Below are 17,484 nucleotides of genomic sequence, written 5' to 3'. Positions count from 1 at the left end.
TGATGATGATGATGTTGTGACAGCACAGAAGTACATAGACCTTATTTCAGATGGTATCTGATTACAAGCTTATGTCGATTCTGTTTTGTAAGGATTTAACCATCCAGAACTTGATCATATTTCAATTTGTGAAACTGCCTACGTTACTCAACATGATCCCTACAGGCAGACAGCCAGAGCAAGGTTAGAAAATAAATACAAACTTTTCCACATCATTTTGGTGAAATTATACGATCATAAGATGCCAAAGTATAGTACTGGTGTAAAAACTTTTTTTTCGATTTATTGTGTTGGCTTTTTTCCAAAATTCACAAAATGCTCTTCAAGAGGTTGTCCGTCACGTTTTTTGGCATCAGTCCATCAAATAAAGTTTTGGGATAGTAAACAGAAAGTACTGTATAAACATGTGAACGAAACCATTTTGATTTGTGACTACCTGCCAAATACTGTATTGTTAGGTGCAGGCACATTTAAAACTTCATTAATTTACACATTAAATTGTGAATGTGTTCTGGTGGATCTTGAAGGAATACTGCCTAATGATGGTAATGTGAGTCCATAGCAAAACCCTTGTGACTTTGGGCTTGTTTAGTAGTTTACAGTGTTTTTATTTATTTATTTATTTTTAGAACTTTATTAATCCCAGAGGGAAATTGCTTCTTTGCATGGGGTCAGAGCCATAATACAGCGTCCCTGGAGCAGTTAGGGTGAAGGACCTTGCTCAAGGGCCCAACAGTGGCAACCTGGTGGAGCTGGTGATCGATGAGTACATCAAAAAAGTAACCCAAGCAAGTTTGTTAGTTTTTGTTAATTTATGTTGTTATTTTATGTTGTCAGGTCAATCTGTCCTCTCTCCGCTAGCCAGCTAATTAAGTACTCAGTTATTTAGTTATATTTTAAAAATGTAATCTGTTATACAGACAATTTATGTAATTGACTGATGCCAGACAGCAGTCTTTTCAATAGTGTCCGTGTGTGTGTGTGTGCGTGAAAGTCGTCATACAAGCCCCGCCGCCAATAACCCGCCCCCATTGTTATTCCTGCTGTTATACCCCTATCTCACCTATGCGGTGCACTGAAAGATAGAAACCTAATAACAGCGCCAAAACTTGCGGTGAATCATGATGAACCCTACCTACGGCCTCTTACTTTGTAAATTTGTCTCGAACCTACAGATCCATACCATTCCTACTTCCACTTAGCCTCACACATCAAGCTCTTTGCTTATCTACAGAGCACATCTAAGGCTGTTGTGTACAGCACTAAAACTATCAGTGTGTCTCTGCCTTGGGCCTCGCTAAATGATTGTGTTAATTATGTTCAAACAGACACAAAGTCAGCCCTTTATACCTCTCTGTTCTCTGATGCCTTGATCTTGACTGTTCTCCTGAGGATGAGACATGAGGTATGGGGCGAATCGAATTATTGCAGCATTTTCCATGGTGAAGTTCCCAATGGATCACGCTAATGTGAAATTCATGCTGATAAGAAGAGCTATAAGGAGGGAAAAAAGCAATAAAGGGCAGATTTGCCATGATTTCACGCTTGCCGTTATATGACTCTTTGGAATTAGAAGAGATTTAACATGAGGCCATGCTCATGTGTCACGATGCACTTTTGCAAATGGAGAGGATATTCGCCTCCTGAGGTTCCTCATCGGTGTCCTATAGTGCAGCCTGTCTCTCTGTGATCTTGCGGTTAATTATAGAAGTCACTCTTGCAGTTGATTTTTTCTTTTTTCTTTGCAAGACTCTCAGCAGGAATATTTAATATTTTATTTATTTTTGATACACATTTACATAAGGTGACCTGAAGAAAATTATTTTTGTGTGCCCACCCTTTCTGCTGGACTGTCTTCTGTTACTCCACAATGCACGTACAGTATAGTATATTACAACTATCAGTGCTTATTGCTGGGAAAAATAAAAAAAGTTACTTTTTACCATTTTTCGCAACCAGGGTCAGGATAGGAATCGGTTCAGTTTTATTTCAACATCCTAAACTGATTTGAAAATTGCTTAACCAATCAGCTGGACTAATCCCCCAATTGTTTTAAACTACTAAGGAGATGATGAGTGTGTATGTGTGTGTGTAAATGTGTGTGTCATTGTCATCAGCACAGTAGAAGACAAGGCCAATGCTCTTTTCCCTCTGCTGTCCTAATAACCATACACCATCTGTGGATAATCAGAACCAACCAGCCTTTGCTGTTGATTGCCATTAGACTTCCAGGTTTGACCTCCTCCTTACAAATATACAGGACACAGCTGTGTGAATGTTGTGTGTGTGTGTGTGTGTGTGCATGTGTGTAAGGAGAGGAGGCTTGCTCTTGTGGAAATACTTCTAATGCTTATAATAAAATACTGTCAGCTACTGAATTGATCGTGAGACATTTTTTTTAAATCTCTTTTCACAGTTTAGCTGAGATATGGTTTTTAATACAAGAAGTAAAACATGTACTAATAATTAATGCACATTAAGGAGCACTCAAGCTAAAACAAATAATTTTTAAATTCTGTTTTAGAATTTTTTCCGCATTAAAACTGATACACAGAAAAATAAAAGCTGTCTGACACAGATACCTTGTTTGATTTGTTTCCATTATCTCCATTAAATTTCCATAATTATTCTTTTCAAATTAATAACATATAGGGTATTTTCAAAATCAGCTTGGACCACATAAGTCTGTTGGCCATTTCTTTAACACTAGAAAAAAATTTCTCCGCTATGATGTAAGATCATTATCCTTAATCTCATAAATATGGTACCCTTCTTTGATAAATTATATGATAGTCATAGATTGTTATGGTTATGGAAGACTAGTGATGATGCATCTTGGGCTCAGTATACAATATGGTGTAAATGTTTTAGACACCCTGTTTTGTTGTAGATGTTTATTTTATGATTTTTGTATCAGTGCGTCTATGGAATAACATTCCTAAACATTACTTTTCAAACAGAAATATCTATCATCTACAGTGTACTAATTATCCTCTGTAGGGTCACAGGGGGTTTGGAGCCCATTACGGGCATCTTAGGAAATAAGGAAGGTTTCACCCAGGATGTTGTGCCAATCCATCTCGGGGCATAAACACACTGAATTATACATATCACATATCTTTGGACTGTTGGAGTAAACGGGGGTGCACGGAGAAATAAGAACAAACAAACTCAATGCACACAGAGCAAAGGTGAGATTCAAGCCCTTAACCCTAAAGTTGCAGTGAGACAGCACTAAAGAAAACATCACCATACCACCTGCTATTTTTTATTTTATTTTAGTTTATGTATTAGAAACTAAACTAGTATAGGGCATAATAGACCACTTTCCAGACAAAACAATACAATGTTATAATAAGGTCTGTCAGGAATTACCTGCAAAAACAAAAGCAAGTTTGAGAGTCATAATTTGGCAGATTGTCCAGAATGCTTAAAAAAATTACCAACTAATTTCCTCATAAAACTGCACAAACTGTTCCTGCATTTTTTTAAAGTACACTAGTAATTACTGTTGATCGCTCTTAATTATGTATTTGTTTCCATAAAAAAAATGTTTAATATTATTAATTTAAAGCCATTTTGCTTCAGCATTTAGTACTTTTTGTATGTGCTTAAGGTTGTAAAACATTTGAATGGTGTAAACGCTTTAAAGCAGGCCGTGATCACACAGATCCCGCTGCAGTTGTTCCTATAGGCATTTAGCGAGCCGCACGCCTGATCCTTGAAAATGATCACATTGGATAACTCGTCGCCAACATGCGGAAGTGACGCATCTGTCGAGTTGGAGCTATACAAACTATAATTCACGATCACCATTTGCACATTTCAGGAATTCGGCTGGGAGTTATTGCAACACCCCCATACAGTCCTGACCTCGCTCCAAACCGTTTCCACATGTTTGGGCCATTAAAGGTGTTCCTGGGAGGCCAGCGTTTCAGACATGAAGCAGGCAGTCCGATGATGGCTTCATTGTCCTGAGAAAACTTTCCACAATGATATGGTACCCAAGCTCTAGTGAAAAGCTAGGATAAGTGCTTTAGTGTATCAGGGGATTATATAGAGAAATAAAGGGATGTTTTACTCTCATAACTGTGTTCTGTTATTCTGCACAATCAGAAGTTTGAGCATCTAATGTAGAATGTAGAGGTCTCAGATATGTATTAAGATCCCTTCACTCCAGCTGTGTTGAAAGCTGGCAAGGGACATGTGTTTTATAGTGCATTTGTAGTGGAAACTTTAATGCATCTTGTGCGTTCCAGACAACAATGACAGACGGGCTAGTCACGAATCTCGCCAGCTTCATGATTTTTACATGGAGCTGAGATAGCTTTAAAAAGCCAGGCTGATGTGTATGTTCATTCTATTATTTAGATTTTTTTTTCTTTTGTGAGTTGGGCAGTTTGTAATAGTTACAGAAATTAAATCTCTATGGTATATAAAACCATGCAGTACTAGCCATGCCTGCTCTCTTTTGCTCATTACTGTGAGGTTTAAGCAGTCTCATAAATATTCTTTATTTATAACAATATACTGTGTGCAGCATGATAAAAGGCAAAATGGTTGGTGAAATATCTTCTTAGAGATGTTACACAGTATGCTTTGATTCATAAAGATGAATTACTTTTAAATATGAATGCTGGACTTTAGAATAGAGTTTGTTATTATAGGAAGTGATATAGTGGAAATGTCCTATTTTGAAATACTGTTATTAAAGACTTAATAATGACTTATTATGTATGGACCAGATTTTTTAAATGGCTAAAGCTATAGCTTATATATATATATATATATATATATATATATATATATATATATATATATATATATATATATTTATTATCCATTTCCCTTTATTTTCGTTAAGAGCACCTTTCAGCTTGTGTGATTGATGAGTAAAGTGTTTAGGTGAACTAAAGCTGCACAAAATGCCACGCAGACTGCCGCTTGCAGTACATGTAAAGCTTTTAGTGACAAATCCAGGGTCCAGTGGTTTCATTAGAAAATGTTTGTTGACAACTAAATATACACTTTGTGTAAGTTTTGATATCGAGCCTTGAGGCTGGTTTTTAAAGACATAGTGTTTCTTCTGTATTTTATACAGCTGGCAACCCACTATAATGACAAGTGGTAAGTGAGGATGCATTAAAATCACATCATCTGACCATGCACAGTATGATCCTGTTACCCAAAACACATGTAAATACCAGGTGTAAACAGGGTTTTAACTAAACTGCAGTGACTTGGGACCTGATATATGTTGGACTAATGCAAAAGAAACAAGGATTGATGATACAGTCAGCAGCTGCTACGGAGCCAAATCTCTTATTGAAAAAAAAAAAGACTAATTTCTGCTAACTTTCTTAAGTACATAATTACAATAGAGAGCATGAATTCCTCAAGTGATATAATGACTCATAAGAGTCTTTTTGATTTATTATTGCACAGCAATATACAGCCGAACATTGTTCGAGCAAAGTGCACAGAAGCATTGCGGCAAAAAATGAGAGGAAAAAAGGAGCACAAACACATGCCTCATTAGGCTTGAAAACATAATAAACATATAATAATTAGCAAGCCTGCTCAAATTATCTGAGCCTTTGTTATAGCAGGATACATTTATTAAATGATAATATTAAACACATAAACTGATAGACTCTGCAGGCATGTGAGAAATGAGCTAATAGATATTGTGTTAGATATTGTGTGTGTGGATGTGGTGTGTGTCAATTTAGGGGCTACATTCACATCTACGGCTATCCCATTTTAAAGGCTCCTTCAAATGAGGAATATGTGAATATTAATTATTATTATTAATAATAATAATAATAATAATAATAATAATAATAATATAGGAAAGGTAAATATTTTGTGGCTGGGACCAAAGTAACAAAGGCTACAATCAGTAACACACTGCGCCACCAGGGACTCAAATCCTGCAGTGTCAGAAGTGTCTCCCTGCTTAAGCCAGTACCCGTCCAGGCCCGTCTAAAGTTTGCTAGAGAGCATTTGGATGATCCAAAAGAGGATTGGGAGAATGTCATATGGTCAGATGAAACCAAAATAGAACTTTTTGGTAAAAACTCAACTCGAGTTTTTCTCTCGAGTTCAACTGAGTTGCATCCAAAGTACCACATACCTACTGTGAAGCATGGGGGTGGAAACATCATGCTTTGGTGCTTTTTTCTGCAAAAAGTGTACCCCGCCTTGTGCCTCCTGGGATAGGCTCGACCCAGGCTGAGGCAGTATAGAAGATGAGTGAGTGAGGGCATTTATATGAAATCTGGCCCCTGAGAGACAAGTTTTTGTAAAACGTTGTTAGTAAGTTTTATTTTTAATCTTTAGTTAGTTTTTAATAAACAAAAAAAATAAATAAAAAAATAAAAAACTTGCTAACTTCTGACACAACTATCACCCCAGGGGGAATTGTGGGGAAAATGCCCTTTACATTTTAAAACTCTACTTCGGTGTGTTAATAAATGTCCAGTGTCAGTGAGTCTGTGTTCGTCTTGGCTGGCAGAAGTAGAACTCAGTGTGCTCTTTACTCCTGTTACACTCCATCTGCTTCAAGGTTTGACATGTTTATGTGTTCTGTGATGCTTTTCTGCTCACCACAGCTGTAAAAACTGGGTGTTTGAGTTATCGTAACCTGCCTGTCAGCACGATTCATTTTAGTCATTCTCTACTGACCTCTTTCTTTAACGAGACGCTTCCACTCACACATTTGCTCCTTACTACATTTTTGTGTGTGTGTGTGTGTGTGTGTGCGTGTGTGTGTATGTTTTTGTACCATTCTGTGTAAAATGAAAATCCCAAAATGATAGCAGTTTCTTAAATACTCAGCCGATTTAACCTCAACACTCATGTCACAGTCAAGACCTGTATGTGCAGACATTAATGCACTACAGTATGTTTATGTGTACTGTTATGCTCAAAATATCTGAAGATATCTGCACTGTTAGAGTAGAATAAGTTTTGATATGTGTGTGTGTGTGTGTGTGTGTGCGTGCGTGCGTGTGTGCGTGCGTGTGTGTGTGGTTTCTTTCTCTCACCCTGACTGCCCCATTGTGTATAGCGTCAGTGTTTGCAGCTCCTCCTTACTGTCATACCCCACAGTGGCAGCAGCCTGCTTCTCTTTTATGTTCTCTCTTCCTCCTAATGAGAGCTGATAGAAATAGGTGAGCACTTCCCGATAGGCTGCACTCGGCATGCATTTAATAACTGAGAAGAAAGCTGAACAACAATGTGTGTGTGTGTTTGTGTGTGTGTGTGTGTGTGCGTCTAGTACCACCATGAGTGGCACGTGTGTGCACTGTAAATAGTATAGCAGTGAAGGAAGTGACAATTGATCCTCTTGTGATCAATTGCTACAACATCTCAACACCTTCTCTGCACCCTGCAGCTAGACTTGTTCACTCTGATCCCCTTCTCTCATTCACATCCTGTCTTCTCAGAGTTCGAGCTCACCTCGGCTCCACTCTTCCCTCTATTCTTCCATCATTATCACCTTCTCCTCCTTGCTGCCATCCCATGAGTCCTCCTGAGGCTTGGTTTTCTCTTCGACTCTTTATCCCCATGCACTTCTTCTTCTCCTCCTCCTACCTCTGCAGAAGCACATCATATCTTTAATAACTTTTATTTTTAACTTCCGACAAATCGATAGAGCGACACTTTGCTGTGTACAGCAAAAAAAAAAAAAAAAAAAAAAAAAGCTTGCGCAGAAAGCAGACTTCTACAGCAACCGCTGTCGAGACAGGCACACAGCCACTAAGAGGTCTTCTGGAAGCCAAGAATGGAAATTATATAGGGATGGGAAGATACACACTGCTGTGAGACTGCTGCCGTGTTGGGTGATGAGTATCGAAGGCAGTGATGGAAAAGTTCAAAACAAACTAGCCTGTAAAAGGGGGAATATTGCTACTTTATGAATAGCTAATATAATCATATTCAAGATCGTTGTTATTTAATGAAAGTGTATTCTGGTGAAAAACATCCTGAGTAATTACAAATGACATTTTATATGTCCAAAATTTAAACAGATTAAAAATTAACGATATCAGTCACATATCTGATGAATACATCTGTAAACAATTACTCTAAACAACCTATGCTACAGTATAAAGTAAATAGCGGTTTAGCTCGCTAGCAAACTCAGCTACAGTACATGCTGTTGGGAATTCAAAAGCTTCTGGGTAGTTTAGCTTGCTATCTAGGTAGCTTACTGTATGTTAAACATATTTTTAGATACACAGATAACTATCTACAGTGGGTGGACAAGCGGTATGTAACTTTTACCGCTGCGGCAAACGCTGCGGCACTCGCCGACTGCATTTGGGTTTGTGCGTTTGCTGGCTTTTACCGCTGAGTGGCGCTATATAACTATAGACTGCCGCCTCAGACCTTAGTTTGTTCTCTCCAGGAATATTGAGCCACGGTTCGTCTAGAGCCGCACGTAGTTGCACATAAAATCAAGTAAAGCAAAGATGCCAAGCTTACTTATAAAAAGTAATCACTATTGTAACTAAAGTTGTTGTTAGTTTTTTGGCTGCCACTATCGAGGGGTCGCCACAGCGGACCATCCAATCTGCACTCAATTTACCAAAGTTTTTACACCAGATGCCCTTTATGAGGAAAGTTGAAGTCTAATTGTGTTCGGGACAAGCACTGCATCTAGTGACTGGGGTTTGGGCACTGGGTGGGAATTAAACCCGGACTTACTGCATGGCAGGCGAGAAACCTACTGTACACTGAGCCACCAGTGCCCACACTACTGAAACTGAAGTGACATTTTTAATTTAAATCAGAATTTTCAAACTGTAAAACATGACAAAATAGCTATCTAATCTAGCTTAGTAAGCTAGCTAATGGCTTAACTGTTTGTTTCCGTGAGTTGGCCCGCCTGATATCTGCAAGGGTTTTGGCCTAGATAATTTGCGGATCATTGTAACTGTTTTCTTTAAATCATTTAAAACTGACAAATTGGTCCACTGACGTTTATCTGTGTATACAGTCTTACATGTTGCCCCACATGTCTTTCCATACACCCTTCTTGTCCCGTTTCTTGTGTCCTGTGCACAAGCAAGCACACCCCTTGTTGGTGTCTCGCTGGAATAGTGCTGTGAAGCACAGTCTGTGCCACCTCTTTTCACACACCAGAGTGTTTTAGACCAAAACAGACAGTTAGCCTGCCATGAGGAGAATGTTTTTGGATTTAAATCACATACTGCACCTTTATTTCTACTCCACATGACAGTGACCCATGCACTCAAGTACTTTAATGAGAATACATGTAGTTTGTTACTTTCCATGCATGATGACATTGCACATTTGTGCTCAGCTCATAATTTATCATGTTTATACTTCTTTATGACAGATCCCCTCTGATATTCGTGAATCTTCTTGACAACCCAGTGATTTTACTGCAGGAGAGCATAAGCTGCAGCTTTAATGGAAAGCGTGAGCTCTGGAGCTTTAGCTATTTAAATGAGATACTGCTATACTCTAGACCCCCAAGCGTTTGCAGGCTCTTCTAATAGGCTAGATTAAAAAATAAATAAATAAAGACAAAACAATTTGGTCACACCCACTCTTAGTGCAGTTCTTCTTTGCACAACATTTCTAACACAGGAGCATGCAGGGAATTGCAAAGGACCACTTATACATTTTTTTCATTAGCAATTTGGTTCACTAATTTTCTCATCTGCATGTTGTGATTTATAGCAATTAGTGTTCATCTGACCCAGAGCTACATTAAAAAAATAATTATCACTGAAAATATAGACTTAAACATATACATAATACATATATGCATAATCTGCTCTACATATTTCTGAGGTTTTATTATGGCACCATGAAAGTGCTTAGATGGTGTTTTTTATGATAATAAAAAAAACGTTTGCAGAGCCTGTGATTAATTGCAATAGACTAAAAAGTAAACTGCATTAAAATTAGTCTTGGATAAGCATGTAAATGAAGAACATAAAAAGTTTATGTACATGATATTTCTTAGATATTTTTTTATTTTACATACATTTGTCTGTAATTTTAGATTTTCCTATTTAATGTAATTGACTTATTAAATGTACCACGCAGTGGTTAAATGAGAGTGTGGGTACTGCGACAAATCTACTATCAGCATATAGTCGTTACGTAACAAGTAATGCATTTAAATTGCCACTTCAGCCAACATGAAACTGCAGTAAAATACTAGTGTGAATGACATTAACTGATATAACTGAGGATTTAAAGATATGGAGGTGGGTGAGGGTTGGGGTTTTTAAGTGGAGATGGGGTTAGTATGTAAAATTGTGCAGCATTTGAAGGACAAGTTAGTTCTATGTTTTTAAATCTGTTTTCATTAGCTTTTGTTGTGCGGAACAGTGGTTTAGTCTTTAGCGCTGTGGTCATGCACCTCCAGGGTCCAGGTTCTACTTCCTGGTTGTTCATAATATTTATTTATTTATTTATTTATTTATTTATTTTACCTGAACCATACTGTATGGGGGTGGGGGGATACAATTGCACCTCACCAAATATATTTTCTAACTGTATAAGTTCCATAAATGTCATACTGGTGTACTGTATTTAAAGAATTACTTAAATATTTATAGTCATACTTATATTTATTTAACAAATTCTTCATCAAAGGTCATTCTGAAACCATAGTTTCGGTATGTTAAGCATTATGAATGTGACATTTAGACTCACATTCGTAATCAAATAGCCTTAAAACATGTACAAGGTTATTTTTATAAAATGAATTTGCATACCTTATGAAGTAACCTCTTCAGCTTATTTTTTTCAGCAATTTTTATAATTATTTACATCCTGAAAATATATAGCATTTTAGCAGCATTATGGATATGACACCAAATGTACAAATGCTTATGGGAGAGTACAAGCTCTAAATTAAAAAGCATTATAGTTCCACTAGGAAATAGACTTGAATAAAGACAAAAGGTGTAAATTTGAAAATGCAGCGAAATAAAAGATTTCAGATAAAGTGATGTTATGGATGTGACATTTTCACATTTTGAGGTGACATGTCTGAATCAGTCCTGTACAAGCTACATTATATGAATAAAACACTTAAATAGTAACTTTTACCCTAAAACATTTGAAAAAGAATTATAAAATTATTTAATGAACAATTACTGCTGACCTTTTCACCTTTTTTTCTTTTTTTTATAATAGATTTCAACATTTTTGTGCCTCTTTATGCTTTTTGATGCTCAATATTGGACTTTTTCCCCCAATGTTGAGGTTGACCTTTGCATGGAAGTGCCCATTTACATTTGAGTTTTATGTTTTATTGCATCTGGTGCAGGTTATTTGGACGTTGTAAGGTTCTAAAAATTTTAGAACATTATATTACTTGACTTGAGCTATGGCACTAAACAAATAAATTGATATTGTATTGCATTTTATTGGATATTATGCAAGTTAGTTTTAACTGAGTAATCTGATCAGAGGAGATTTAATGCCACATTTGAAACCAGTAAAGGAAGCACTTTTAGCAAAAAAACAAAACAAAAAACAAAACAGATTTGATAACATTGTCATATTAAACAACATTTTGTCTCCTTAATAATTGCTTCTAAGTTGTTCTGAGGCTGAATTCTAAAGCCCTAATTCCATAACCCGTGCTCAAGGGCACTACTTGGTGTGTGGAACAATAGATTTCCTTTTTACCCTATTTGGGATTCAACTCTGAATCCCCAGAAATTAGCTTATATTTTAGAGCCGAATAAATGGGAATCTAAAGTATATCTCGCAAGGACTCCTCCAGTCACAGTTTGTTAGTTCTGCGAGTTACGGAAGGATAAATTTACTGGCGGAGCAATATAACTGGTTACAATAAACAAAAACAAAAATATCTGTTGATTATAAATGTTTTTTTTTTGTGGAACTGTAGTATAAAAGCAAATCGCATTTGAGTTTTGGCTCATTTCTACAATCGCATAACAACCATGCTGCTATTTAGTACAACAGCACTCCCTCTTATGTGATATTGCTTAACTATTGGACAAAATATACAAAAATATGTAAGACAAAGATGATTTATTTTGCTTGGTCAGTCCTATTTGGTGATTTCTGTAATGAAATAAATAATAACAATAAAATTTGATCTGTATAACTGCTGACTTTAACTGGTGCTAGTCAAATTAATTATTTTATTCTATTTTATTGAATATTATTGTAGGAAAAAATGAAGATTTATTTTGTGTTTTTTTCTTTCTTTTATAGTATAAAAGTTTACTTGCATTTTATATCATATTATTATAATAGGGTATACTTGGACCCAAGTTGATAAAAATTTTTACTAAATGTGTTGGTATGGCAAGGGTTAAGGAGATGAAAAAAAGACATAAAGCAAAGCTGAAATTGCAATTGTCGACAAATCTGTGTTCTTTAAGACAAATAAACACTGTGGGGAATGCTGTTACGGGTTTGAGAATTCAACAGAGCTGTCATTTTTCTAGATTTTATATGTTGTGTGTGCTTATTTCTGAAAGGAGTGTTTGTAACGTGTGCTTTTTCTGTTTGTTCTGTTTTCCCCTAACCTGCTGCATTCTCATGGAACGCTTCTGATCTCCCCAGTCACATGTGAGTACTACAGGTCACATATAATCAACTGGAATATAAAACATTTGTGTTGTCACACACTGTGTCACGGGAGTAAATTGAGTGTTTAACTATCTTCATTAAAACCATAACAATGTCATATTAATGTAGCTGTACACGCAATATAAACATGCCAGTATAATCACTCAATCTAATTTGTTCCATTGAAATGATGAGGCTAATCATTCCTGCTTATGAATTTCATTCTTTACTGATTGAGGTTTTATTGCATTGTAGCACATTGCTATTTCAGTTTTTTATGTTAAATATGCATTTATATGTATGTGTGTGTGTGTGTGTGTGTGTGTGTATAATGATGCTGCAGGTGATCTCATCTAGTATGTTAGAGGACCACATTTTTCGGCTGACGGGGAAAGGAGCAGATCAGGACCCGAAAGGTGTTTTCAGTATCAACAAACTGACAGGAGAGGTTGCAGTGAGCCGTGCCCTGGACCGAGAGGCCATAGCTTCCTACCGTGTAAGTGTAACTGCATGTTTTTTTTTTTTTTTTTTTTTTTTTTTTGCACCATAATATTTAAAGTCATATTGAGAAACCCTGATCGAAAATGTTTTTCTTTTTCATTTTTTGAACATTTGATTTGTAAAGGAATGATTTTCAGCAGTGGCAAAAATCCACATGCAGATATCCCCGCTGGCCATTTCATTAGGTACACCTTGCTTATACTGGGTGGAACCCATTTTCCCTTTCAAAACGGCCTTAGTTCTTTGTAGCATTGATTCAAGAAGGAGCTGGAAACATTTCTTAGATTTTTTGCTCCAACTAGCACATCCTAAAGGTACTCAATTGGAGTGAGAGCTGGTGACTGTGGAGGACATTTAAGTACAGCAAACTTATTGTCATATTCAAGAAATTATTTTGAGAAGATTTCAGCTTTGTGACATTGCCCATTATCCTGTGGGCATAAATAGCTGGATCCATGCTTTCATGTTGTTTATGCGAAATTTCGACCCTACCATCTGAAAGTCGCTATAGAAATCGAGACTCATCAGACCAGGCAACGCTTTTTCAATCTTTTATTGTCCAATTTTTGTGAGTGCATGTAAATTGTAGCCTTAGTTTCCTTCTCATAGCTAAAAGGAATGGCACCTGGTTCGGTTTGCCGCTGCTGTTGTTCTGCTTCAAGGTTCGATGTGTTGTGCATTCAGAGATGCTCTTTAGATACAACCGTAGTAACATGATGATATTTGAGTTACTGTTGCTTTGCTATCAGCTCAAACGAGTCTGGCCATTTACCTTTGACCTCTGACATCAACTAGACATTTTTGCTCACTGGAATTTTTTTTTTCTTTTTCATACCATCCTCTGTAAATCTGATGGCTGTGTGTGAAAATCTCTGTAGATCAGCAGTTTTGGGAATACTCAGACCAGCCCGTCTGGCACCAAGAATCATGCCAAAGTCATGGAAATCTCATTTCTTTCAGCTGATTTCGACTGTCTACGTGCCTAAATGCATTGAGTTGCTGCAGTCAGAATGGCTGATAAGATATTTGCATTAACAAGCATTTAAACTTACGTACCCAAAAAAATGGCCGGTGAGAGTAATTACTGTACATACATATGCACAAACAGTGCTGAGGGTTTGCAATGAGCCTTCATTTTTTTTAAAATTCCTGGAAATGTTTAATTTTTTTAATGAAAATGCCCTTCATTAGGATAATTTAAATAATTTCATAATTTCCGGCATAGTCAGTTTTGATGTCATGCAGTGAAGCCACTAAATACCAAAAAGGGCATGTAGCATTCTCTGCCATGATTCGCCGTCTAACCTGTATGATCAGTAATAACTCAGAGCTACACTGTTTAAGTGTCTAGTCTGTGTAACATTCTTGTTCAAAAAATATCAAGCCATTTTATGGCTATTTAAAAGAAGCAATTTTCGAAAGCGTAACACCCTTATAGAAGAAAGCCTTTGCCCCATGGCTATAGCAGATAACAGAAGAGATATTGTGTAGAATCTGATTCTGCTGCTCAGTTGATTGAACAGCTTCTTTCATACCAGACCTTGGTTTCTTGTTGCTATCCTTTGTTGCTGTACTGTTTTGGGGCGCTCTAATAAAAATTATATATATATATAAAATATATATATATATATATATATATTTGTGTTTTTTATTGTATAAGCATACAAATGGATATGGAAATCTTTTTTTCTTCTTTTTTTTTTGCTCCGGGTATGATGATTGGCTCTAATGCATTATGGGTCAGCCAACAGAAACAAGTATGCTTTTGAATACACCCATCTCTTGTTGTTTTATGTGTTACTGTATGAATATGGTAGGACTCTGTTGATCATGGCTGCCAACCATGCCATGACTTTATAGTCTGTCATTGCATATTGATAACGTTTGCAATTTAATATCACTTTTTTTTTATTATTACACTCTTTTGCATACGTGTCAGAATATGATAAGAGCTGAGCTGTTGTTGTCATAGAGTTCAGGTTTTACCTTGCTGTAGTTTCACCTTATTGTACATGCAAGTACATTTTGTCACTTTTTTTGGTTTTAATATTAGTTGGTGTATTTCTGCATTTTATCTTTTCGGCAGCTCAATATACCTTCACTCAAAGGCATTTGACATAGTGGTTTATTAAATTAAGGCTGCTCTCGCGTGTTCAACTTTAAATTGTCCCTCACTTACTTTCACTTATTTTCTATCCCACTTTATCCTGTATACTGGGTCACGGAAGGTCTGGAGCCTATCTCAGGGGACACAGGGTGCCTGTCTATCGCAGGGCACAAGCACACACACACGAACACATTATGGTTAATTTCACTCATTACTCATCGTCTATACCACTTTATCCTGTATACAGGTTGGCTTAGCGTCTGGAGCCTATCCCAGGAGACTTAGGGGACAAGGCGGGGAACACTCTGGACGGGGTGCCAATCCATCGCACACATACAGTACACACACTCACACACTATGGGTAATGTGAGCACTCCAGTTATCCTTATCTGCATGTCTTTGGACTGTTGGAGGATACCGGAGTACCTGGAGGAAACCCATCAAGCGCGGGCAGAACTCGCAAACTTCACACACGCAGACCCGAAGGAGCACTCGAACCCTCAAACCTGGAGGCCACCACTCCACCGCGCCAGCTTTCAAATTCTCATTAAACCCATTTTGAACTCATAATATAAAAAAGCAGGTTTGTGTATCGATGTGTCTATGTGTGTGTTGGTGTGTGTGTTGGCCATGGTGTCTCCTCTTGAAGCTGCCTCTGAGGTACAGTAGTGTGGTGAAAACCAGGTGGGATCAAAGCCCCTGCTCAGCACACCACTTGACATTTACATCGCTCTATTTGCTGTCCACACACAGCCTCGCAATCACGGCCACAACTGGCAGCACTTGTGCATCAAAGCCTGCAATATTTGCTGTGATGTGATGTGATGAATGAGTGAAGCTGACCGTGCTTGCTTTTACATGTGAACATATTTCTCTCTCCCTCTCTCTCTCTCTCCCCACTGGATTATCAGGTTTCGCGAGTGAGTCATAAGCCGAGTCTCAGCTGTTGTTAAAAAAACAAAACAAATAAAAAATACAGCACCTCTCCTGGAACGGGCTGAAAGCCCTGCTTCCTTAATAGCATGTTTTTTTTGTGCTGTGCTACACTTTCTCTGTCTAATCAAACAGATGGGCTCGTTCCCTTGCTCTCATCTTGGCCACCTGACACACGCATACACACACATACGCACACACACCTAATCAGTCTGCCACACATTGCCTAATTCTATGGCAGCAGCAATGGCTGCATTTTTTTCTGTCTGTTTCCTGTACAGCACATCAGGAATAATTACAGTTGAGCTAATTCCAACTCGTTTTACAGCAGCAGTAATCATGTTCCGAGATGAAGAAGCAGATCTGAGCCAGGCTGCTCTCTCAGGCGCCGCGACAGATGCCATGTCCCTGTCCCTCAATTCACATGACTGCAGAAGCTCCAAAGCATCCAGTGCAGTTTTTATTCTTTAGTCTAAATTCCCAGTTGTGTGAGACTATAATGTGTGTGTGTGTCATCCACTTTCATTCAGATCTGGGCATCTGGACTTTAATTGATGGTTGGTATTATCCACCATAACTGAGATAAAGGGCATCACTGCCAGATTGAAATAGAGGGACTATAGAAGACGTGAGGAAAAAAGTGCTAATATGTATGAAAATACAGATTCGAGATCAAACTGCAGACAGCCAACCTGGTACAGCTGTTGAATTAGAATAATTTATATCCACATTAAAGACTGGAGCTGGTGAATAATCACGGTTTTCAAATTTACAGCCCATATTTTCCATTCGGTACAGAAGCATTCAGCAAAGCAAGCATACACAGAAAAAAAAACCTTTTAGGGACACATCCTGTAGTGGAAAGCGGAACATTTCCTACTGAAGGTCTAACTAACCGTGCAATTGACATCTCTGAAGCGCTTTCTCATCCTGGTCAGTGTGTAATTATGCTCTTCACTGAGCTATTCATGGCCAGAGTACTGCTGGACGTTGGGCCATGATGATAAAAGCCCCATTATTGCACTAGTCTGGAGTCAGGCATCTATGTCATGCCTGCTTAATTCCCTCTAAAAGCTCCTCCTGCATGTGGTCTGCTTTGTTTGAAATCGTAGACTGTAGAGCTTCGGTCTGGGCGTACGCTGTGTCAGTGGGGGATCGGAAAAATTTTGGCATCTAAGCTCAATTCAAGCATAAATAATATTTTATAGTATTTATAAGTGTATGATTGGTATATATATATACAATATACAGTATATAAGCTCTACAGTCTACGATTTCAATCAGAGCAGACCACATGCAGGAGAAGCTTTTAGAGGGAAAATCACTGTCGCCTTGCACCT

General features: G+C 37.6%; 1 protein-coding gene across 1 annotated transcript in view; it reads left to right on the top strand.

Moving 5' to 3' along the window:
- cdh13 (cadherin 13, H-cadherin (heart)) overlaps window positions 1-17,484 on the top strand; it is a 421,723-nt gene that overhangs the window by 190,914 nt on the left and 213,325 nt on the right. The window contains exon 6 of the mRNA XM_053500544.1: window positions 12,947-13,099. Coding sequence (XP_053356519.1) covers window positions 12,947-13,099 — 153 coding nt within the window. The remainder of the gene's footprint in view (window positions 1-12,946; window positions 13,100-17,484) is intronic.

The sequence above is a fragment of the Clarias gariepinus genome, chromosome 7 (assembly GCF_024256425.1).
Source record: "Clarias gariepinus isolate MV-2021 ecotype Netherlands chromosome 7, CGAR_prim_01v2, whole genome shotgun sequence".
Taxonomy (NCBI): Eukaryota; Metazoa; Chordata; class Actinopteri; order Siluriformes; family Clariidae; genus Clarias; species Clarias gariepinus.
Note: the sequence above shows the minus strand (reverse complement) of the source record. Positions and strands in the feature narration are given on the sequence as shown.